The sequence below is a fragment of the Lucilia sericata genome, unplaced genomic scaffold, assembly GCF_015586225.1.
Source record: "Lucilia sericata isolate MDLA Ls3-8-SP2 unplaced genomic scaffold, ASM1558622v1 Contig000051F_arrow, whole genome shotgun sequence".
Lineage (NCBI taxonomy): Eukaryota > Metazoa > Arthropoda > Insecta > Diptera > Calliphoridae > Lucilia > Lucilia sericata.
Window position 1 is genome coordinate 922,169 of NW_023994087.1, and position 25,482 is coordinate 947,650.

A 25,482-nucleotide genomic window follows, 5' to 3' on the forward strand; every position below is an offset into this window, starting at 1 on the left:
TTCTTAAGGTTTCATGTGGCCCATTGGAAAATATAGACTAGAACATAACGGTAGCCCCAAAATGGAAGTTGCTGATGTTCCCACCGAAAATGAAAACTTAGTTAATTTTAAGATACCGCCTTAAGATATTTCAATACATACTAAAATGCCATTATAATGGCCTTAACACGATTTTATTTTGATATGGGGATATTCAATATAGGGTATCGTTTGAAAGGGGTTTAAAGCCGCGCCCAATGCTGCATTAATCATAAATAACCGTCTTCTCATAATTGTCGTATTCCAAAAAAAAAAATTAGAATTGTTAGGTTTTGCATGAATATCCAAACTGAATATCAAAAAACCTTTAAAATGATACCACATATTGTATATTTTGTTCAAGAAAAAAACTGTAAAAATTAAAAAAAATTACTAAAAAGGGACTTTTTTGTAACCGGTCCAACTCACGAACGGCCATCGAGAAACTAAAAATATTTTGGGAAATATCATAAAACTAAACAAAGATTTTTTGAAGCAGGGTAAAATTTTGAATTGAACATGAAAAATAGTGTCCCCCATAGGATATTTTCTTGAAAACTGCCCAGCTCACGAACGGACAACACTAAATCAAAAATATTTTGGGTAACATTATATTACATAACAACGAATATTTTGAGGGGGTAACTCCAACACCATTTTTTGTGAGTCGGTCTAATGTACATACCTACTTAAAAATTAACAAGTAAGAGTGTTTGTTATATTCGGCTATGCCGAATCTTATATACCCACCATCAAATCACTGCCATATAAATAAACTTTGATATTTTGACTATTTTATTATTATATATCGATACTAATGTGAACATCAGGGTAATATTTGAAATAGTTCTCTTAATGGGGGTTCAACTATTGACAGTGAAGATTTCGGATTTGGCGGTAGGAAGATTTCAGTTCCTTATTTATTTCAAATTTTATAGTTGTACTTATATTTTTAAGCCAGTAATGAACATTAAAGTCATTTTCTTAAAGGGACCTTATACAGGGTTAGGGTTAATTACGGACCGATCCTCATAAAATATGGTTGAGAGATTTTAGCTTAAAATTAGTTTATGTCGAATTGCATTGCATTTCAGCCGGTTAAAGTAATTTTCTTAAGGGGACCTTATATGTGGGGTAAGACTAATTATGAACCGATCATCCTTAAATGTCGTAGAACGATTATTATTTATACAAATCATATTTATGTATAATTTCCAACCAGTAATGGGCGTTGTAAACATGTTCGGTGGGGTAATTATGGACTGATCCTTATAAAAATTGGTAGAGAGATTTCGGTTCCTATAGAACTTATAAGTGTCAAATTTCATCTCTGTACTCGCATTTTTAAGCCAGTATTGAGCGTTAAAGTATTTTTCTGATGGAGACCTTAAATGGGGGTAGGGTCAATTATGGGCCGACCCCCACAACGTTTTGTAGAGAGATGTTAGCTCATACAAAACTAGTTTATGTCGAATTTCATTGATCTACTAGTATTTTTAAGCCAGTACTTAATTTTAAAGTCATTATGGGATGGTCTATTATAGACCGATCCTCGTAAAATTTTTTAGAACCATCTTGGTTCATACAGGTCATGTTTATATCGAATTTCATCACTTTACTCGTTTTTTAGGCCAGTAATGAGCGTTAAATTATTTTTCTGATGGGGACCTTGTATGTGGGGGGTCAATTAAGGCTCGATCCACACAAAATATGGTTAAGAGATTTTGGATCGCAAGGAACTTACTTGAGTCGAATTTCATTGCTATACTCGTATTTTTAAGTCAGTAATTGGCCTTAAAGTAATTTTCTGAAGGGAACCTTATATGGGGGGTAGGATCAATTATAGACCGATCCACATAAAATTTGGTAGAGATTTTGGCTCGTATAAAACATACTTCTGTTAAGTTTCACCGCTATAGTCGTATTTTTAAGCCAGTAATGAGCGTTATAGTAATTTAATGGAGGGGACCTTATATGGGGGGGTAGGGTCAATTATGGACCGATCCACATAAAATAAGGTGGAAATGTTTTGGCTCCTAAGATACATACTTAGGTAAAATTTCCAATAATGAGCGTTAAAGTCATTTTCGGAAGGGGGGCTTATATGGGGGGTAGGGTCAATTATGGACCGATCCAGATAAAATTTGGTAGAGAGATTTTGGCTCGTATAAAACTTAATTATATGAAATTTCATTGCAATACTATTTTTAAGCTGGTAATGAGCGTTAAAGTAATTTTATGGAGGGGAACTTATATGGGGGGTAGGGTCAGTTATGGACCGATCCACATAAAAATTGGTAGAAAGGTTTTGACTCCTAAGATACTAGCTTACGCGAAATTTCTCCCTAAACACGTATTTTTACGCCAATAATGAGCGTTAAAGTCATTTTCTGAAGGGGACCTTATATGGGGGGTAGGGTCAATTATGGACCGATCCACATAAAATTTGGTGGAGAGATATTGGCTCGCATGAAACTAATGTATGTCGAATTTCATTGCTATATTCGTATTTTTAAGCTAGTAATCAGCTTTTTAGTCATTTTCTAAAGGGGACCTTATATGGGGGGTAGGACCAATTATGGTCCTATGTCCGCCATAATTCAGAATTTTATTTCAGAGATCAAAAAACTGTCCTATGCGAAATTTTGTGGTATTTGCTTCATAAACAACGCATTTGTGTATGTTTGAAGCTCTTTATACAATATTCCAACAGAAAACGTCACTGTTTGCTACCAAACCAATGCATAGTGTAAACATGCATTTCTTGCTCAAATTTAAACCACCTCATTGGGCGATTAAACTAGCAACCAAAATTAACTAACTCAAAAACAACATTCGAGTATTAATTTTAATCGCCAATCTTTCACCTAAAATTTGGCCCTTAAAATTAATAATCGGCTTTCCCTACAAGTGCTAACAAATTCATTCAATGGTTTGTGGCTGCACTAAATCAAAAAAGTATACTTTTTGGATGAATGTTTTCACATACTACTGCTTTACAAATTGCCAACTTTTTTTATTCAAATGCATAGCACTGCCATAAGGTTAAAATTGCTATAATTTCCAATCACTGTTCAAAATAAAAATTAAATTAAAAATACCCATTTTTAACATAAATATATACCAAAATTTACAGTTTTTGTTAGAGAAATTTGTGCAAAGAGAAATTAAAAATATTTTTATTTTAGTTGTTTTTACTAGTTTTACGTTTGTTTCTTTCGCAGTGAGATTTTTTGTAAAGTGGCCATTCTGATTGAAAGAAATCTGGCCACGCTGGTTATACATGTAATTTATTGTCGCGATTGAAAAAAGAAATTATTTGCTTAATTTTTACAAAATAAAGATTGTTGAAAAATTAAGATTCGTATAGAGTAGTTGATAAATCATACAACGAGGAACACATCCAAATGACTGTGACCAGCGCCCATGTAACCATGGAAGTACAAGTAAAGGCTCACCAGCCCGCCAATCACCAGGGCCCAAGTAGCACCCAAATTACAGCAAGTCCTTCGCCATCGTATTCCAAGGCAGCAGAGAGCAAGAACTCGAATGAACAACACAAGTTTCATGATGATGAACGAAAAATTGAAGCCGCAGGCGGCGAAAACTCAACCGTACTTTTGGCAAACACAAAATTCCATTTGGATACATACCCGGACATTGCGGACGCTGGCTATGGTGGAGCATTTGTAGGTGGGGAAGAAGCTGGCAATCACCTGCTAAGTGAGCAGCAGCAATACCACCATCAGGTAACATGGTTGGACGACGACAACATTGATACTTTGGATTTGGCTACACTCGACATTGGGAACATGTTTAATCGAGTGGACAGTGCCGAGATTATATACCAACAGAAAAAGAAAAACATCAAGATGGTGGGAAAATATGTGATGGGTGATGTTCTTGGAGAGGGCTCATATGGCAAAGTAAAGGAAGTTTTAGATTCCGAAAATCTATGTCGAAGAGCCGTGAAAATTCTTACAAAACGTAAATTAAGACGTATACCAAACGGCGAACAGAATGTACAACGCGAAATTCAACTCCTTAAACAGTTAAAGCACAAGAATGTTGTAGCGCTATTGGATGTTTTGTACAACGACGAAAAGCAGAAAATGTACTTGATTATGGAATACTGCGTAGGAGGACTACAGGTAAGAAATAAATATTGTTAAATTCATTATTAACATTCATTATTTCAGGAAATGCTTGATAGTGCTCCCGAAAAGAAAATCCCCTTATTCCAAGCACACCGCTATTTTCGTCAACTGGTGAATGGCCTGGAGTATCTTCATGGCATGCGTGTAATACACAAAGACATTAAGCCCGGAAATCTTTTGCTAACACTAGATGAAACGTTAAAAATTTCCGACTTCGGGGTAGCCGAACAATTAGAACTATTTGCTCCAGACGACACATGCACCACTGGTCAAGGTTCTCCTGCATTTCAACCACCGGAAATAGCAAATGGGCTTGATTCTTTTTCTGGCTCAAAAGTTGATATTTGGAGCAGTGGTGTTACCTTGTATGTATATACATAAATAGCACTACATTGGTTTGTGTTATTTACTACTTTTATTGTCCGTTATAGATACAATCTTTGCACGGGCCTCTATCCCTTTGAAGGAGATAACATTTATCGATTGTTGGAAAATATTGGTAGAGGACAATGGGAAGCTCCTGATTGGTTGTATAAGTTAGATAGCAAACTTGCTGTTTTAATTCTAGGCATGTTGCAAGCAGACCCTGATAAGCGTTATAATATACAGCAAATTAGAAAAGATCCGTAAGTATGGAGTGACATTTTTGATTTATTTTTTTTATTTAAAAAAAATTGCGATATTACTAGAAACTAGATCTGAAACTTCATTGACTAACTCAAGTCAATTTTGGATAAAGTTCTTGCTGTATATGTATGTATATTTTCATGATCCTAATTAATGTTTCCAGACGTGTACAAATTTTACGTTATTACCACTGAAAACTTAAGATAATATATTAACACGCACTCTTGTATTCTGCTGCTCTAATGTATACATACATATATGTAGATAATGATAACACTTATAAAAAATAATTTTTTAATTCTTAGTTGGTTTATATCCGCTCCTGAAGAAAAGGGACCACCGATACCCATTCCACCATTGAAAAATGACAAATACCGTCGTTCTACAGTACTGCCTTATCTAGATGCTTATCATTATGAAACGGAAAGAGATTTAGAAGAAGTTTACTTCACCGAACATGATTTAAATCGTATGTTTTTATTTACAGCTTCCTTTTAAGAACAAATTCCATATGATGTTGTATATTTCCAGAGGAACTAGCTCGAAAAGCCGCAGCAGCTGCTGCTGAAATAAAAGCTCAACAACAGCATAATACGTTTACGGGGATGGGAGCCTCTTCTAGTGGTTTTCATACTTCGTGTTCTAATTCAGCTTCCCATCATACCAAAGAGAAGAAGTCATCATCCCTGAAAAGGCGGGCCAAAAAACTCACGTCGTGCATTTCTGTGCGTAAATTATCAAATTGTCGACCATCCTAGAAGGCTTTCAATCAACATACACACAATTATCCAAACACACAAAGGCTTTTTAGTAACAACCAATAAATAGTTACTATGTTTTCGTTTGTTTTTTTTTTCTAAGTAGAAACATTCAACCTCCCACAAATTAAACAAATTATCTATGTATAAAACAAGGAATCATATAAAAATATTTACAAATTAATATTAAGATTCTTTTTTACATTTCACGAGGAGAAATAACATTTGGTTTGTTGTCCTTCCTTTTTCTGAATATAAAAAATAATTTCATCTAATCTCTAAAAGTGATTGATTTTCTTCCTATCATTATTATACATATTATTTTTACTAGTAATTTATTTAGTTGTCTACAAAATTGGGCAAGCTTTTTTAGTATATGTATTATATATTTTTAGTTGTTGAAAATTTAAAATTTTTTGTTGCTTAGTTTATAGTGAAAATCATAAATTTTAAAATTTATTAGTTACACGTATTTAAATTACTACACAACTCTGAAATAAATATATCCTGAATGTTTGCATATTACCATGTAAAAATACATATATTGGGTAAATTGGATATTTGTTTAATTTAGAAAAAAATAGGTTTATATACGGTTCAAAATATTTTCCATTTTTAGCCCGAAACTATTAAAAATCAAACGGAAACTACGCAATTGCTAAAACAATGTTTCCGGCGTTAAGTCGAACATTTTATGCACTATTATTCTGTTTGAGTTTTTTCAGATGTGTAATTTATTTATCATTTCTTAACAAGTCTTGCAAAATACATATTAAACTTACCATTTGGTTTTTGACTTGAATTGATTGCAATTAAATTATTCTTGTTTTTATAGATATCGGAATATTTTAAGTCGTTTGTGTTTGCAAATGACATCTTATTTATGTGATATTGTTGAAAATAGCGGATGTGTAAGATCAGGATAAATTTTCAATATTTTTTAATGATTCTATAGGTGTGGCTGTACTTATCGATAATGCTGTTGAAGTGGAAGGAAATTGTTGTAAATTAACTTCAGGCATGATAAACATTTGATAATAATGTTGACCAAGCTTTGTTAATTTCTTTTGCATGAGATTTCGCAAAGTATCCACATATTGTGGAGGTATTTTACACAATTGTCCATTACGCCACTGTAAACCGTTATTATCAACGTGAAATAACGCCGGTGATGGTACATGATCTTTCAAATAGTTCCATACACACTCTTTCAATAGCAGGGCAATCTAGAATACACCAAAATCATTTTTAAAGTAATCTTTTAAAATTCACTCTAATCCACTGTTCTACCTCTGGTGGTTCGAAATGTTCTATAATAACGTGTAAATTCGATAGGGGTGGCGGTAACAATTGTCCCATAGCCAAGATTTTCAAAAGATTTTTAGTACATTGCAATAGTTCACCTGCCTGATTAATTGTTTCGAATTTGTTAACTGTAAAAAATATAAAAATGTTATTTAGGCAAATCCATGAACACAAAAACATACCATTTTTGGCTCTCCACTGATGTAGGGAAGTGGCACAAAGAGCTCTCAATAGAACGGATGAAAAACAAAGGGCTGGTCTATGAGTTGCAATGAATCCTAATAATGCCCAAAGTATAGGAGATGTCAAGAGCGCACGTCGTATTAATAAATCCCTTTCCATTGTGACTTTTGTAAATTCTTCGTCTGGAAAGGGTAAACCATTATACATCACATCTGTGGAAACCAATTCTACTAGTAAAAGCGATATAGTTGAATAAGCTTCTACAACTATTTGACGGTCCTGAAGAATGAAAAAAGGAAATACAATGTTATCGCATTTAAAAAATATATCTTTACGTACATAATCACTGCAGCACACATCCAAAGCCTTAAGAAATAGAGTTTGTATTTCAGGAGGACACGCCTCACCAATAAAAATATTTTCGGGTCTAAGACCTCGGCCAATAACACCAGCATGTAAAATTGAACGATTCGCATTGGGACCCAGACTTTGTTTTTGATTTTGCAATAATACCATTTCATGGTCTGGTATTTGTAATTCATCAAATGCAGGTTCTTCGTACTGCCCAAATAAATACCCATAATAAAACAATGATCCCTCAATCAACTCCCTCAAACAAGCAGAACGAGAGGACTTTCGAGCTCGACATTGTCGTTGAAACAACTCGTACGAACGATTTACAGCTTCCGCGCGTTTTGCAGGAGCTAAATAAAATAAAAAAGTAAACCTTTAATATAATATTAAACTGACTTCCAAATAAATACTTGCTTTTTTCTGTTAAACTGATAAAGAAATATTTAACACTCAAAACGGCCAATTTCAAAACCTGACAAAATATAAAAAAAGATACCAGCTTAAATAATCTCACAATGCATCAAACGTAAAGAGTCGTACCTCAGTGGAACGCAAAACCGTTGTTTTAGATCCTGCCTCAATAGTATTCAGCAGGTCTATTATAGCATGAGCTAATACTTGACGATCCGTTAAACATCCTGCAGAATTTCCCGCTTCTTCCATATTTTCCTCGGTATTTAACTCAATTTTTTGCTTTTTCAATGAGCCATTAACATGGATCGTGTTGTTATTCGTCTGGTTTTGCATTTCTCTATATTTTTCATCACTTCGTTTAGATGCTACTGCATCCATATGTAAAATAAGTTTCGTAAGAGTAACCTCTAGTATTTGTAAAATTTTTGCCAAACATTCATTTAAAGTACAAACCAATTGTTGCTGTCTCATACATGACGCATTGCTTTTCTTTTGCATACTTTCAAATTAAAATTTAATTATAAGACAACAAGTTAAAAAAAAGAAAGTAAGAATTGTAGATATTAAAACTTACATAGTTAAGGTGTTGAGGTTCTTAAAAGTGTTAAATGCTTCCGAATAGTCTGTTGCAGATAAACGGGACTTTTTGAATTGTTCTTGGAGTAAAACATCTTCCAAAACCATTTTTATACCCGGCTTAATGTCTGGAAACTCAACAACACCAGATTGACCTCCAATTAGACGTATAACGGCTCCGAGTCCAGATGGATTATGAGAATAACATTTACGTAATAATTCCGAAATAGTTTGGTAGTATATATGGGAATGTTGTGTAGCTGAAAGTGAGATAAATATACCCTTTTATTTCTCCAAATTTAAATGAATTCAATCTCAACTAATAGACATACAAACTATTAAAATCAGTCGAACAGCTGTTTGCTGTTCATAAATGTTCGTACTGAGACAACTTTTCCAGAGCATATATTTTGTTTCCTCGGTAGCCAAATCATCCATAAGCGGACAAAGTCTCGCATTCAACACTATTTGTTCCAACTCCTGCAAAGAGTATTCCAAAAAGTCCTGACACCAAGCATTATGATCCCCCATTTTTGAGGCGGTAATCAATAATTTAGCCCCATGAGATTTTAAACGCAAAACAATATTATTTAGTGAAGGCTGCATATCTGCAAATAGTCTGTTCGACATCCAAAGTGGTGCCTTTTGTGTAATAACTGCTCTCATATCATCATTATCTAAAATTCGTGGTTTATAGGCGACAAAAAGTCGAACGTTAATTGCAGAACACTATTAATTTAAAAGAGTAGTCAAAAACTTACATAAATCTAAGAAGACACTGACCATATTTTGCAATATAATGTCGGAATAGTTGCCAAACTCTAAGAGAAACGGAACTATCAAAGCATCTAAATTTTTCTTGGGCTGAAGGCCCTCTTGCAAAAGATCTCGAACCGAATTTCGAAGCACTTGTTCATGGGCGAAACAAAGATACTCTAGAATTCCTATTTCGGAGTCAAACTGGCAGCGATAATCATCAGCAAACCTTTTCAAGCTGCACTGCAAAATTTGCGATATAATTTTCGAAGGAAAGCACCCTCCTAAACGTGCTACGACCCAATCGAAAGTCATAGAATACCGTTGATATGCAGCTGCAATAAAATTCTATTTCACAATTTTTATTCTCTAGGCAATGAAACAAATTACTCACCTAAAAGCGTTTCGACACAAGTTTCAGCTTCTGAATTTGTAAGTTTGCGAAAACATATGCTGATTAAAGTCAGTAGACCGCGCATAGTACTGCAATTAAGCCAGTAGTTACAGGCAGCACCAATAGACATTCGTTTACTATATTTGTCCGATAGACTTCCAACTAGATCCAAACACCATGACGCTATGACCGCTCCCCAGGCTCCTGGTCCTTTACTTACCATGTTCTCCAAAGCTAGCTGAATAAATTCGAAACATGGATCTTCCATTGACACTGTCAGCTGTTGCTGCTGTTGTTGACTTGTGCCCAACTTTTGCTGCTGTATACCAACTCCTGTCTGAAGATCTACATTTGCCGTATTCACATAACTCTGGACGCCAACTTCAGCTACTAGGGCAAAGTATTCAAAAACTATTTCTCGTGCAGCCGGAAGATCCTCCAACAAGTGCAACGATGTGCGCACCAGCGCATTTGATGTCAATGTTTTAGGATTCCCGCCACGATAAGCACTCACATATTGTATGAATTGTTTGAGTTCAACTAGTATATGTTGTTTCAGCATTTTAAATAATAATAATAATTTTATATGTACTTATATTTGCAATTATAACAAATTAATCGTAAATAATTATTAATTAACTCTTCATTTCACTGCGTTTCAAGCAACATAGTTGGATACACAATTATATAGAGACAAGTTAAGTGGATAGTAATATTTCATTCAGTGCACATTTCTGTCAAAGTTTGCTTGTTGTTTTTGTTATATCTGTGATTTTTAGCACTTTAAGAGGAATGAATACAAGTTCATTTGACAGTTCTATACCAAATAAAACAACGCACAACAGACACCAATTTGCATGAATGCACGATACTGTCGTATTGTAAGAACTCTAATGTATATTATAAACAACAAACGAAAATATATTATTTAAAAAAAATAAACTAAATACATATATAAATTATAAAACTTATTTATGTTTTAATCAAACAAAATTTAGTTTTGCAATATATTTTTGTCTAAATTCATATTACATATCAGTATTTTGTGTGGCAACTACTTGGTTTTCACATGTTACAACAGGAATGGGAATATGCAAATTAATTTGAAAGCCAAAAATATTGTACTTTTTGAAAATGATCAATATAAATTTATGAGCTTAATTGTTTACAGTAGTAATTATTAATTATGTGTTAAAAACGATAAATTATATTAGTTTATGTATCTACTCATATATTTCCAATTTACAATGCCGGTACTATTCTTTAAAAATGCCGAAACTATTAATAATAGTACTACAATATCCATCCCTGCGTGTTCCGAGTCGCTCGCACATTTGAAAATGTTGCTTCAACAAATTTAGTAGTGTGGAAATTTAATAAGGTATTATAAATAATAAGCCAGTGGAATGGAGAACAATACAAAGTCAGACAAATCATGGAAAGGTGATCCCAAAGACTGGGCCAAGGCAATTAAACCGTTGGATGAAAAATGGAAGCTGGTTCCAGCTTTTCTGCAGGTTAAAGGTTTAGTGAAACAACACATTGATTCGTTCAATCATTTTGTTAATGTGGATATTAAGAAAATTGTGCAGGCAAATGAGACGGTTGTTAGTGATGCCGATCCAATGTTCTACTTGAAATATTTGGACGTACGTGTAGGTACACCTGATATAGAAGATGGGTTCAATATAACGAAACCAACAACGCCACATGAGTGTCGACTTCGAGACACAACCTACTCGGCTCCCATAACTGTAGACATTGAATATACTCGTGGAGCACAACGAATTGTTAGAAATAATTTATTGATTGGAAGAATGCCGGTCATGCTGCGATCGTCGAACTGTGTTTTGTCGGGAAAGTCAGAGTTTGAGTTGGCCAAGTTGAACGAATGTCCCTTAGATCCCGGTGGTTATTTTGTTGTTCGAGGTCAAGAAAAAGTCATTTTAATTCAGGAACAATTATCGTGGAATAAAATGATTACAGAGGAATTTAACGGTACGGTACAGTGTCAGGTAACTTCGTCCACACATGAAAAGAAATCGCGAACTTTGGTTTTAAGTAAACATGGTAAATACTACTTAAAACACAACTCCATGGTTGATGACATACCGATCGTCGTAATATTTAAAGCTATGGGAGTGGTATCTGACTTGGAAATAATGTCGTTAATCGGCACAAGTACCGAAACTCAAAACCGTTTTGCACCCTCACTTTTAGAAGCTTTTAATTTAAAGATATTCACCCAACAAAGAGCTTTAGAGTATATGGGCTCAAAGTTGATGGTGAAACGATTTCAAACGGCTGCCTCCAAAACGCCAGCGGATGAGGCCAGAGAATTATTGACTACTACGATATTAGCCCATGTCCCAGTTGACAATTTCAACTTTCAAATTAAATCGATTTATGTTTCGCTCATGATAAGACGTGTAATGGCTGCCGAACTTGATAGCTCAGCCGTCGATGACAGAGATTATTACGGCAACAAGCGACTAGAACTGGCCGGATCTCTAATTTCTTTGATGTTTGAAGATCTTTTCAAGCGCATGAACTGGGAGTTGAAAATGATTGCGGACAAAAATATACCAAAAGTTAAAGCGGCTCAATTTGATGTTGTAAAACACATCAGGGCAGCTCAAATCACAGTGGGCCTTGAGTCTGCTATTTCCTCCGGCAACTGGACAATCAAACGTTTCAAAATGGAAAGAGCTGGAGTAACACAGGTCTTATCAAGACTTAGCTATATTTCTGCCCTCGGAATGATGACTAGAGTAAATTCACAATTTGAAAAAACAAGAAAGGTATCTGGTCCTCGTTCACTGCAGCCCAGTCAATGGGGTATGCTTTGTCCCTCAGATACTCCTGAGGGTGAGGCTTGTGGTTTAGTGAAAAATTTGGCATTAATGACTCACATCACTACGGAAGTCGAAGAAGAACCCGTAGTACGGCTGGCTTTTAACGCTGGTGTAGAAGACATTCGTCTTGTAGGAGGAGATGCAATTAACAATTCTAAGGTATTTCTTGTCTTTATTAATGGTAACATTTTGGGATTAACCATAAGTTACAAACGTCTGGTCGAAGTTTTTCGTATGATGCGTCGCAAAGGTCGACTTGGTCCATTCGTATCAATTCACACATCTCACACTCAACGTTGTGTCTATATCCATACCGACGGTGGTCGTCTATGTCGACCTTATATTATTGTACGAAGGGGTCTACCAGCTGTTAAGCAACACCACATTGAGGAGCTTAAGAGGGGCATACGAAAATTTGAAGACTTTCTGCACGACGGCTTAGTCGAATATCTTGATGTGAACGAAGAAAACGATTCCTTTATTGCATGGAATGAAAACGGTATAGACCCAGACACCACAACACACTTAGAAATTGAACCATTTACGCTTCTAGGCGTATGTGCCGGTTTAGTTCCTTATCCACATCATAACCAAAGTCCCCGTAATACCTATCAATGTGCTATGGGAAAGCAGGCTATGGGAGTTATTGGATACAATCAGAAGAATAGAATTGATACATTGATGTACAATTTGGTATATCCGCAAGCGCCGATGGTTAAATCGAAAACCATAGAGCTAACAGGATTCGACAAATTGCCAGCAGGACAGAACGCGACTGTAGCTGTAATGAGCTATTCCGGTTATGATATCGAAGATGCATTGATTTTAAACAAGGCATCTATAGATCGTGGATATGGACGTTGTCTTATATACAAGAATTCAAAATGTACCGTCAAACGGTATGCTAACCAAACATACGATCGCATTATGGGACCTATGAAAGATGCTCTAACCAATAAAGTGATATTTAAACACGATGCTTTAGACACAGATGGTATTGTGGCACCTGGGGAAATGGTAGTAAATAAGCAAATTCTGATAAACAAGGAAATGCCGGCTGTCACTTCCATAAATCCAATTGAACAAACAGGTCAAGCATCTCAGGTAAGGCGAGATATTCCTTAGTTGTTATTACGCAAAATAATCGTTTCTAATTTATATTCTTAGATATCATACACTGCCGTTCCAATATCATATAAAGGTCCTGAACCCAGTTATATTGAGAAAGTTATGGTTTCTGCTAATGGCGAGGAAGACTTTCTCATCAAAATTCTACTGCGACAAACAAGAAGACCAGAAATTGGCGACAAATTCAGTTCTCGTCATGGTCAAAAAGGTGTTACCGGTCTTATAGTTGATCAGGAAGATTTGCCATTTAATGATTTCGGTATATGTCCTGACATGATTATGAATCCTCATGGCTTCCCCTCTCGCATGACAGTTGGCAAATCGTTGGAGCTATTAGGAGGAAAAGCCGGTCTGTTGGAGGGAAAATTTCACTATGGTACGGCATTCGGTGGCTCAAAGTGTAAAGATATTCAGGACGAACTTTTTAAGCATGGCTTTAATTATATGGGTAAAGACTATTTTTACTCCGGTATAACAGGTGAAAGTCTTGAAGCTTACATATACTCTGGTCCTGTTTACTATCAGAAACTTAAGCACATGGTGCAAGATAAAATGCATGCTCGAGCTCGAGGACCTAAAGCCGTGCTGACGCGACAGCCCACACAGGGAAGAAGTCGCGAGGGTGGTTTACGTTTAGGTGAAATGGAACGTGATTGTCTGATATCATATGGAGCCAGCATGTTGATCATGGAACGCCTAATGATTTCATCTGATGCCTTTGATGTTGATGTATGTAAAACTTGTGGCCGTTTGGCATATTGTTCATGGTGTCATTATTGTCAATCGTCGGCCAATGTTTCCAAAATATCTATGCCCTATGCATGTAAATTACTCTTTCAAGAACTGACAAGTATGAATGTTGTTCCAAAACTAAAGCTACAAAATTATTAAGATTTTGTAATGATGTAAATTATAATAAAATAACAAAAACAATTTTAATTGACAATTAATTTAGTATGAAAATTATGTTAACATAACATATTATGCTGCATTACAATAGGTCTAGCGTTTGACAAGACATGAGATCGGCAATAGGTCCTTAAATACCGTCTTAATCGGGAAAGGTTTATTCAATGAGGAAACTAATAAATCTCAGTGTTCACATCGATATTTTTTAAAATCGATTTTGACATGAAAAGCCTAAAATGGGGTGTAGATCCATAAATAACACTTCAATTGAGAAAATAGAAAAAATCTGTGTTAAACATACATATTTCCACACTGAAAATAATCCATGCATAACTTTACGAAAAAACATTGCGAAACTACTTTTTTCGTAATATATACGAAAATTTCGTGTATAATACGAAATATTGTTTAATCAACCCCTTTTCTAATTTTACGAAAGTACGAAAACCTGTCGTAATATCTTTTTTCGTATATATTAAGAAACTTTGTTTTCTTTTACAAAAATAATTTTGTTAAGACATGTAATATCCCAGCAGTTCGACAAAGAGTCAATGCATACGAAAAAGACAGTAATTTCCACTAATAGTTAACCACCTGGATGATCGTAATTCGTATGTTTTGGGTCATTCGTCACGAATGTACCCTTTGTAATCGAGAATGAAGACAGTCGTCACTTTAGTGTCCTCTTTGTAAGCGAGAGCGGAGGCAATCGTCTCTTTACTGTATCTTTGTGGGGTGTAGAGTGACGATTGACTTCCTCGTAGGACAAGCCCATGTTAAAATGGTTGGTCACCTGGGTAGTCAGGTGGCTAGGGGCCACCACAAGTGGTAGGTTAAGTGGTCAGTTCGGGACTGTCCCGTCGAACTGCTGGGATTTAACGAAAGTAACGAATTTTTTTCGTAACAAAATTAATTAGTAATATACAAGAATTATTTTTGATTTCACAAAAAAAAAAATATTTTGTTACGAATTTTTTTGTTTTTTTCGTAATTTTAAGCGAGTTAAATTAAACGTAATTTTAAATTTACAGGAAATTAATTAGCTGCCTAATTTTCTGTAGTTTTTTATGTTTTTTTTTTTTAACATAATAATTTGTTTTTTTAATTCGCAATCTTTTTCTAAATTTACAATAATTATTTTAAAAGAACTAACATATTTATGTCTTTAAAAAAATCGTAAAATGAAATTTTTTTTTCTATAATTATATAAAATTATTTTGCATTTTACTAAAATATTTCGTACAATTTCGTATATATTACGAAGGAATTTCGTGGTGCGAAACCACGAATCATTTCGTACAATGTACAACATTTTTCGTGTATATTAGCATGGATTATTTTCAGTGCATCAAAAAAATTTTTATATAAAAAAAACGAAAATCGGGTGAAGATGAGCGATACAGTGATTTCTAAAGAACGTCGTTCTTAGTGAACATGATTTGTAAATCACTGTTCTTTAAAACAGTGACTGTGATCACGGTTTTCACTTATAAAGCAAAGCAATATTAATATTTTTTTCGATTTTCGTATTTTATTGGATCTTATATTAAGTATATACATAAATATTACTAAACAAAATAATATTTTTGTCATCAGAGCGAGAGGAGTTTACTATATGAAAAAATGTCGAATTGCATGCATACTATCTTGTAATACGTATTTGATTCAACAAAAATTAAATGAATTTTAGAAGGTAAAAATTCAAACGAACGACATTGCAAGTAACTGTTATTTGATCATTTCAGTCACAGCAGCTACCAGTGAATTATCAATCACAGTGATTAAATCACAGTCGTGAAAATATCGCTCAACTTTAACTTACATATATCTTTGATTACTCATTTCTGCGATATTCGAATCGATTTTAATAAAACTCAAAATTAAATAACTACATAAATAAAATTTCATGTTTTTTGAAATGAGTACTACAAAATATACCATACTTTCAGGTACGTTTCATAAGCAAAAATTTGGTTTAAATAAGATCAAATAAAAATAAACATATAGACGTATGATTTGTTAAAAAGTTATTTAAGAAATGGTAAAATATCATAAAACATCCAAATGCATTTTTAATTTTTGTAATTTAAAAATATATTTTTTTTAATTTGTAAGTTCGAAATTGGAAAATGTTAGAAATTGGCCACAAATAGAACTTTAATTATATTTCTGTTGATCCAAATAATATTATATTGTCATCAAGTGCATTCAAGATACATATTATTATATTACTAGACTATAGACTAAAAATATAGACTTAAGGCCCAACTATAATGTGCATAAGCTTGCTTAAGGTAATGTAACAATCGAACGAAAAGTCTCTCAAATGTTTAAGAAAATCCGAGGAAACTTTTAGGTGGCTATAATGTACTTACGTGTATTCAAAACAATTTAGCTCCATTTACACATTTATGTGACACACGTAATAAAAAAAATACATATTTCAAAATATTTTATTGAAATAAATTAATTTTCTTTTAGCTTTCCATTTTTTTCTTTATTTTCTTTGTGTATAATAAACAAACAATTGATTCCGTACGTAATGTGCTGTCAGTATCGCTCTTTGCTTAAGCAAATAAAATTTGACGAAACTTGACGAAACTCTCTTAAGTACATTATAGTTTGTCACATACATTTTATATGTGTTCGCACAGTTGCTTAAGCTGACTTCAGTTTGTTTAAGCATATTATAGTTAGGCCTTTAGACTATAGATCATATTATTAACGACACCTGTACGTATACGCGTACATGATTTATTGATATTACAAATATTAAGTATACGCCAAATTTAGAGAAGAACTTGAAAGTAAAACTAGTAACAATATTCGCCTTTGCCGAATCTCATATACCCTTCACCATAGTGTGTTTAAAATAAGTTTATTTTATAATTTATTTCATATTAACAAAGGTATCTGGGGTCGTAAAATTATATTGTGGAAATTAATACAAATTGAAATTATAACAAACTCTCACGAAGGTGAAAAAAAAATTAATTTTTTAAGTTTTTTTTTTATTTTATTTGTTTTTTATGACAATAGTTAGTGTTTAAGAGCATTAAATAAAAAAATAACTTCGAAATTTCGAATCTAATATTTGGAAAATTGTCACTAGATGTTTCCATAAATTAGTTAAATTTGATTTTTTAATAAAAATAATAATTACTGTCTCAGCTAGTGATTTATTATACTTAACTCACAAACGTTTTCGAGTGTAACTTTGATTACTTAACACCGACAGAGTTGTTGTTTTTTATGCGTGTGCGCCGAAAAACTTACTACAAATTTTATCTTGTCAAACTTTTGTACTAAATGCAACCAAATAACTAAATAACAGTTATTCTTTCTTCCTTCTCGTTCTATGAGTTTTTATGTGTGCGTGTGTGTTTTTGTGTTAACTTTCTTCTTAATATAGAAAAAAATATATAGAAAAATTTATACTTTATCAGATTTTAAATATCAATTTTGTAAACAACAACGAATATTTTGAATTCATAGGACTACAACGAAATAAAAATTCATTTTAATTGTAGGTATTAAAGAACCAAAACCAAATTATTAACAAGTATACGTGTGTGTACATATATGTATATATTTCAACGAATACTTAAATTACGTAGGAAAAGAAGAATGCCAACACATTTGGTAACATAGGAAGGAAAAATCTAAATAAAAGAAAAGTAATTAAAAAATTAAAAGTATATCTCAAGTGCAAAACTTAATAATGTTTCTGTATGATTTTCTTGGTTTGTTTCCAATATCAAGAGATTCAAATACATCATTCGTGCAAGTGGCTATTTGATTAAAGTGTGAAGCAAAAACCGTTCCACCCACTGTAAAATAAAAAAAATAAACCTGATGAAGAAAATAATGTCATGTGTCAATCTGAAACCTATACATTCGATTTATATACATAAATACGAAAATACACACAAGTTTGTATGTGCGTGTGTGATCAACTCTTTACAATTGTTGGCCAATGTCCATTTAAATCACTGTGGATTGTCGGGACAGGCATAGGAAATATGAAACATTGATATGTATAAACTGCAAATACCTACCTAGTTTTTTTTGCATGTCGCATCAAAGGTGTGACAATTGAAGTTCATCCCACATACAGTTTGACATTTTCGATTTTAATGTTGTGGAAAATCTTTTTTTAATATGCATTAAACAGTTGAACTTTAAATTATTTTTAGTTTACAGAGTACTATTTTCTATTTTCAGACTTGAGTGGATTTTATAAACATACTACATACAGACAAAAGTACTCCTCATGGATTTTGAATGAAGAAAGTTACACGATAAAAAGTTTCCATAAATTGTTGTTTTGAAATCTGGTAACCGCAAACGGGGCAACAGCATTTCACAGCAGTTGAAATTCCCAATTTTGTCAAGTTTATCGTGTTTTAAAACAGCCTCAAAATTACGGAACAAAAGAATCAAGTGACCCGCTCCGAACAGAGCAACAACGATTACAGGGTTGTTGTTTTTGGAGCTGGTGGTGTGGGCAAAAGCTCATTAGTATTACGTTTTATAAAAGGTACCTTCCGAGAATCATATATACCAACTATAGAGGACACATATCGTCAGGTGAGGAATGAAAATTAAATTTGTTTAATTTATAACAATAGAATATTACCGTTTATAACAGTATTTAATAAGAGTTTCATTAAGCTTCTCTATAATTAGATAAAAATGTATTAAAATTTACATTGTGGAAGATTGTGTTATGTTTTTTATTTTTATTTACAGGTAATAAGTTGCAATAAAAATATTTGCACTCTTCAAATTACGGATACTACGGGATCACATCAATTTCCTGCAATGCAACGGTTGTCGATAACAAAAGGTCACGCTTTTATATTAGTATATTCTGTTTGCTCAAAGCAAAGTTTGGAGGAATTAAAACCGATCTGGAACCTTATAAAGGAACTAAAGGTAAAATAAATATTCTTACATAATCTAAAAAGGAAACAAAATCAAAAAAATAAGTCAATTTAAAATTAAAACTTTTTCGGCATAAATTTTTAGGGTCAAGATGTTGTGAATATTCCCGTTATGCTGGTAGGCAACAAATGCGATGAAAGTGATGAATTACGAACTGTATCTGAAATGGAAGGGAAAGCGCAGGCTGCAAGCTGGAATATATCCTTTATGGAGACATCAGCAAAAACGAATCACAACGTTACCGAGCTTTTTCAGGTAATTTAATAAGAGATATTAAAAAAAATAAACATAAAAATGTTTTTCTTTTCAGGAATTGTTAAATTTGGAAAAAACACGCACTGTATCATTACAGTTGGACAACAAAACCAAAAAGAAACAGAAAAAGGAGAAGAAAGCTAAAGAAAGCAATGGCGCAATATCTGAAAACGGCGAAGGTAGTACAAGCGGTGCCAAAGAAAAATGTAAACTTATGTAAGTAGACAAACAGACAGACCACAATACGAGGTGATCATCGTCATCATTGTTAGGAAATACTTGTGTTGCATATGGTACATAAATGTATGATGCACTAGTGAGTGAGTTTTAATTAATACAGTGCGTTTTGCCAATTATGGCGCTTTATTTCGCCAATAAATATACTCGTTTTTTTTAATATAAATATTGTTAAAAAATATTTTTAATATGATTTAACAAAAACCCATCTACAAAAATACTCGTTAAAAATGTATAAATTATTAAAGTTTCTTTTTTATACATACTACATACACATAGGGATAAAAATCAAGAATAAGTTTTTCTTAATTTGCACGATAATAAAAGCGCTCTTGAAACATTGAAAAGAATATTAATAATACCTACGACCTAAACTTAATAATCCAAATCTAATCTAATAATGCACCTAATTTTAGTTTTAACTAAACGCTATCATATTTTTAATTTGTTTCATTCTATTTTTCTAATTGCTTTCGAATCGCACAACTACTGAGACACTAAAAAATAAAACTTAAAATTCATCACTTACTAAACAGATACACAACAACACATAAAAATTCTGCAAAACTCGAAATATTTATAACAATTAAAATAAAATACATATCAATCAAATTCAGTTTGCATCTTGGCCAAAACAATCAATGACCAAACTATTATTACGAAATACATACATACATACTTCTTATACTACATATTACCTACTACTATTACTTTATATAATAAATACATACATACATACATACCTACTTACATAATCGTATATACATATAAACATTATAAATGTTTATGTACATTCTTCGATAGTATGCAGAGTATGAATATAGTTTAATTGAATGTCTATCTATGACTATCCTATGAGATTCCTAAAATTTTAAAGATATTGTAACAAAATATAAATACATACATACTTATGTAAATTAAATTTAGTCCCAATAAAACTAAGCACTAGATAATAAATGTTTCAATATTCATAAACATAAATATTTCAATTACAGTAAAAGCTAGATGAAACATCGAAAAAGTCATTACAAAAAAAGATTATTATGTTTTAAAATTCATTTTCAAAATATTTCGTAATATCGTGTCCAAAAAATCTAATATTTGTATAGTTATTGGTTTTCCATGTTAATTTTAATCTTAAAACAAATTTGGGTTTTTACACATTTCAGTCTTGTTACAATTACTAACTTTATTAATTCGGTTGAAAATTATTTAACCTATTAATTCTCTGTCCTTACCACTACAGGTTTGAAATCGTAATAGTAGTATTACATAATTTCCAAACAATAATAATAATAAGTTCCATGAGTATTATATGTATGTATTTATATTTAACATGCTATTAAAATCACTTGCTCTTGTATGAGCTAAATATGTTCCTTACGTATTTAAAATTGATTACAATGTAAAATGGCAATACATATTGAGGAAATTAACATAAGTTTATAGGAATTTTACTTACAAATATTTTGAGAACTAATGCTGGGTTTTGCAGTTCTCTCTAAGGAAGAAAAGTCACTTAAGTTTTGAAATTTGTATGAAATTTTTCAAACTTAAGTAATATTTTTCCCTTAACTGTATGCTATAAAACCGACCCTAAGTTTAATTTAAACGAAATTCAGGTCCTTAAATTTACATATATAATAATTTACCGAAAACGTTGTCAAATATATATACATATATATTCCTTTAAAATTTATTTTTACCGATTATGTTATGTATGGAGGAAGTCAGTACTCCAACTATAAAACTCGTAAATTTGCCAACAAAGGTCGATTTCGAAAATGTAAAATTTAATAAAATTTGTTTATTTAGTTTGCAACAGTTTAAATGTAAATAAAATTTAATCATTCATAAGTAATTTAACACTTCATATGAATTAATTTATCGGAAAGTTAATACAACTATGTATAACTAATCCTTAAAGAATTATTTCTCGGAATTAAACTTCTGGGAATGTGTTTGAAGAATTGAATTATATTTGAAAAATAATTCAATTAAGAAAAAACTAAGCATTAAATAATTAATTCCTTCGAAAATTTGTGATTAGGGAACCGATTTTAATGCCATTCTTTTCATAATATAGTTATTCTCTCCACTTGTACATCTTTCTGCCTAAAAACCACTTTTATAACGTTTAAAATATTGTTTGCCAAAAATATAAAACAAGTTTTAACAGCAATGTAGGTAGGTATAGCATGATTTAGCTGGAATTCTATTTATTTAATGTGAAACTATCTTTTTCTTTTCTTAAGGGACACAGATTAACCATATGTATGTACTTATTTATGACAAAATATCTATAATTTACAGAATTTTAATATTCCAACGTACTTCTATCACAAACGATAACACAATGAAATTAATTTTATGAGATATAAGCTCAAATTGTTGTTAAGAAATATATATAATATAACAAAGCAAGCTAATTGTATTATACATATGAAAAATGATTTTACTAAAATCTCAACTTTTAAAAACATATTAATATTTTCAAAAAACCTTTTGCCTGTAACCATGTCTACGTATAAGTAATATTAGATTTAATGGATTCAGTATATAAATATTTCAGGTTTTTATGAATCTGCAATTTAAAAATTTATTACAGTTTCATAAAATAATTACGTATGCTATTTTTCTAAAAAGATATGAAATTTTGAGCGATGTATTCTAATTAACCAAATTAATTTAAATAAAAGCTGTCAAATTGTTAGTTGGATTTATCGTTTGTGTTACCGTGCCTTACATTGGATACACTTATTACAAATGTTTGTAATCCATTCAAGGTTTTTGTATAAAATTGCAATGAAATATTTTTCCAATTACTTAGTTTTGTTTGTCCTATTATATTTATACAATCCACGCCTAATATGTATGTGTTTTAAGCCACACAAAAATAAAAATAACATTTATAATAGAATTATACTAAAAAGAAATCCATTGTTTGCTGAACAATTTACCAAAATAAGCATATTTAAAGAAAACATATTTTTTAAGAATAATTAGGCAGTTTTACAAAGCAAAATAAAATATTTATTAAAAGAAAAAAAAAGATAAATACATACATATATACATTATACATACATATAAAAACACGATAATCATATATTCATTATACATACATATAAAAACACGATAAAATAAAAAAACACTTTATAAGTTCAAATAACATTGTTAAATCTTTATTTATTTTTGTTTGTTTGCTTTTTATTGCAGTTATTTTTGTAGAAATTAGTTAGTATTAATTGTTAGAAACTTTATTTGATAAGTATAAAAAGCTTTAATTACTACAACAAAAAAAAAACCTAATTACTATGTTTTAATACATAAATATATTAAATTAAAAAAAAAATAGATTTATAATGTTAGTATGTACTTAATTTGTTTAATATTATACAATTTTAGAAACATTTCTTAAATAATAAAAATGTGCTAGTCGAAGTTGTTATTTCAGTGGGCCATATTTTGCTTAAATCTAAACTGATTTTCTTGTTTTTAACTTTTGCAATCAAAATTCGTACTTTGTATTTGCTTAACAAAAGAAGTACCAAATGCTTTTTTTATAATTCAGTCTTTTTCCTATTTTTTATTTCATTTATTTGTAATACATAGCCTATAAAAGCCAAAATATTGATATTACACAGAAAATTATGCTTGAGATCATATAAAAAATTTTCTCATAGCTTTTCGAATTTTAATCAAACTAAAATATCAAAAGATAACCGGATTAAATTATTAGTTCCATTTCATTTAACGCATTCTATTTCGGCTTATAATGAGTGCCCATTTTATGAATAATTAAAATCATCATACCCGAGCACAATGCAATCACCAACACCGAACTACTTCTACATACACAGTTTAAAAAAACATTTGAATTTATTATTTAATGCTCAGTTTCGTTATTAATTATTTGTATTATTTCTGCACGTGTCTATTAAAAAATCCATTTCGATAGAGGACCAATATTTTAAATAAGATTTATATAATGAACACCTAAATTATTTTTATTGACGAACCACCCCATCTTTCCATTTTTATTAAATACTTATTTCGGTAATATTAAAAAAAGAAACAAAAGTTTAATTAAACAGATATAAATACATACATACATATATGATGTACATACATATATACAAAAGAAAAAAGCATAATTGTAAAAAAGATTTCATATAACATACAACGAATAATTAAATATTTAACATTTTTTAACTTAATATAAATTTGGCTTTTGCATTATAATATTTTTTTAAATCGTTATTATTAAATATTTAAGTAAACGTCTACATCGGTAGACAAAAAACCAAAACAATACATTAGACCACCCCTCGATGTTGATTCTTGCCATAATATTTATAAATACATACATACATATACTTATAGTATAAATACACACATACACGTACATATAATAATTATTACTGCTTTAAGAAAGCAATATACACATAGTGGCATTTTGCCTGAATGTAATTTATATTTCAATATGGAACGGCAAATAAAGCGGTGTTCTAATGTATCCGATGTGCACACAAGTGCATATACATACATATATAATTGTATTCTTTTTTATTTAACTTGAGCTTTAGATTTAAATTATAATTAATTCTTTTCTCAAATTGCTTTGAAAGTTAATAGAAAAACAAACATATTACAAAAAAAGGAAATGCTTCTTAAAGAACTTATTTAATAAATTAAAAATTTCTCCCAATGTAGTTTTTAAACCGTTAATGAAATAAATATTACAATATAATAAAGTGAAAATATAACAAAATACATACTTTATGATCGGTAATATATAAATAGTTTGAACAATATACAAAATACATACATACTTCTATTTAAATATTACTAATTATTACATGTACAACTAAAACATAAATACATACATAATAAACAATATTAATTTAATAAAAAACATTTGAAAAATAAAGTAATTTAAAAATAAAAATAATCATTTTGTTTCATTAGTTTAATGAATATATACATTTAAAAATTGAAGAAAGTTCTTAAACTGCACTTTTTCCCTCTAGTTCGATGTTTATTCAGTATTAGAAAAATTTACCTTTGAGTGTCAGAGCCGTGCTTTTGCAGCAAATTGATGAGAACATTTTTAAAAAATGTATTAAACAGATGACAAAGAAGAGAAAACATAAAAATAATTTAGAAATTATATATGGGCAATTTCGTGTCAAGTCGATTTGAATGAATTTTTTCATCTCTATCGGTCAAGAACTGCCGGACTTAGAGGAGTTCAAAGTTGGACATTTTGGTGATACCTATTGGTCCTAATAATAATTGTCCAAAGGTGTTCAGATTCATTGTTTCCAAAAAAAAATTTATTTTTTTTAATAATTTTTTATAGATATACCACTCGCATCCCACTAAGTGACCACAAAGCTCTTAAAGGAGATGGTCTAAGCTTTCTTTTGAGCAAAAATACAACAAAAACGTCCATTTCGAAAAAATAGGGGAAATTTAGTGTCAAATATTGAAAAAATCTTATTCTTCAGTTAAAAAATATTTTTTTTAATTGATATCCCACCCGCAACCCATTATGGGACTATAAAGACCTTTTGAGCAAAAAAATTAAAAACAATTTTTGGCAACAA

General features: G+C 31.3%; 4 protein-coding genes across 4 annotated transcripts; 3 read left to right on the plus strand and 1 right to left on the minus strand.

Annotated features, from left to right (window-relative positions):
• The first annotated feature begins 3,257 nt into the window (after positions 1-3,257).
• Positions 3,258-6,096, plus strand: LOC119615982 (serine/threonine-protein kinase stk11). The gene is made up of 5 exons (XM_037972079.1): positions 3,258-4,169; positions 4,218-4,540; positions 4,607-4,801; positions 5,108-5,271; positions 5,334-6,096. The coding sequence occupies exons 1-5, from the start codon at positions 3,426-3,428 to the stop codon at positions 5,558-5,560; spliced, it is 1,653 nt and encodes a 550-aa protein (XP_037828007.1). The 5' UTR covers positions 3,258-3,425; the 3' UTR covers positions 5,561-6,096.
• Positions 5,988-10,331, minus strand: LOC119615981 (integrator complex subunit 5). Its single transcript, XM_037972077.1, has 10 exons — positions 9,543-10,331; positions 9,154-9,483; positions 8,725-9,069; positions 8,391-8,652; positions 7,943-8,315; positions 7,817-7,874; positions 7,388-7,752; positions 7,048-7,327; positions 6,851-6,993; positions 5,988-6,786 (listed from the first exon to the last, which is right to left on the minus strand). The coding sequence occupies exons 1-10, from the start codon at positions 10,102-10,104 to the stop codon at positions 6,478-6,480; spliced, it is 3,027 nt and encodes a 1,008-aa protein (XP_037828005.1). The 5' UTR covers positions 10,105-10,331; the 3' UTR covers positions 5,988-6,477.
• A 500-nt stretch (positions 10,332-10,831) lies between these two features.
• Positions 10,832-14,480, plus strand: LOC119615980 (DNA-directed RNA polymerase III subunit RPC2). Its single transcript, XM_037972076.1, has 2 exons — positions 10,832-13,501; positions 13,565-14,480. The coding sequence occupies exons 1-2, from the start codon at positions 10,949-10,951 to the stop codon at positions 14,414-14,416; spliced, it is 3,405 nt and encodes a 1,134-aa protein (XP_037828004.1). The 5' UTR covers positions 10,832-10,948; the 3' UTR covers positions 14,417-14,480.
• A 3,821-nt stretch (positions 14,481-18,301) lies between these two features.
• LOC119615987 (GTP-binding protein Di-Ras2) lies at positions 18,302-24,810 on the plus strand. The gene is made up of 5 exons (XM_037972084.1): positions 18,302-18,366; positions 18,850-19,024; positions 19,187-19,372; positions 19,466-19,636; positions 19,692-24,810. The coding sequence occupies exons 1-5, from the start codon at positions 18,302-18,304 to the stop codon at positions 19,854-19,856; spliced, it is 762 nt and encodes a 253-aa protein (XP_037828012.1). The 3' UTR covers positions 19,857-24,810.
• The last annotated feature ends 672 nt before the right edge of the window (positions 24,811-25,482 follow it).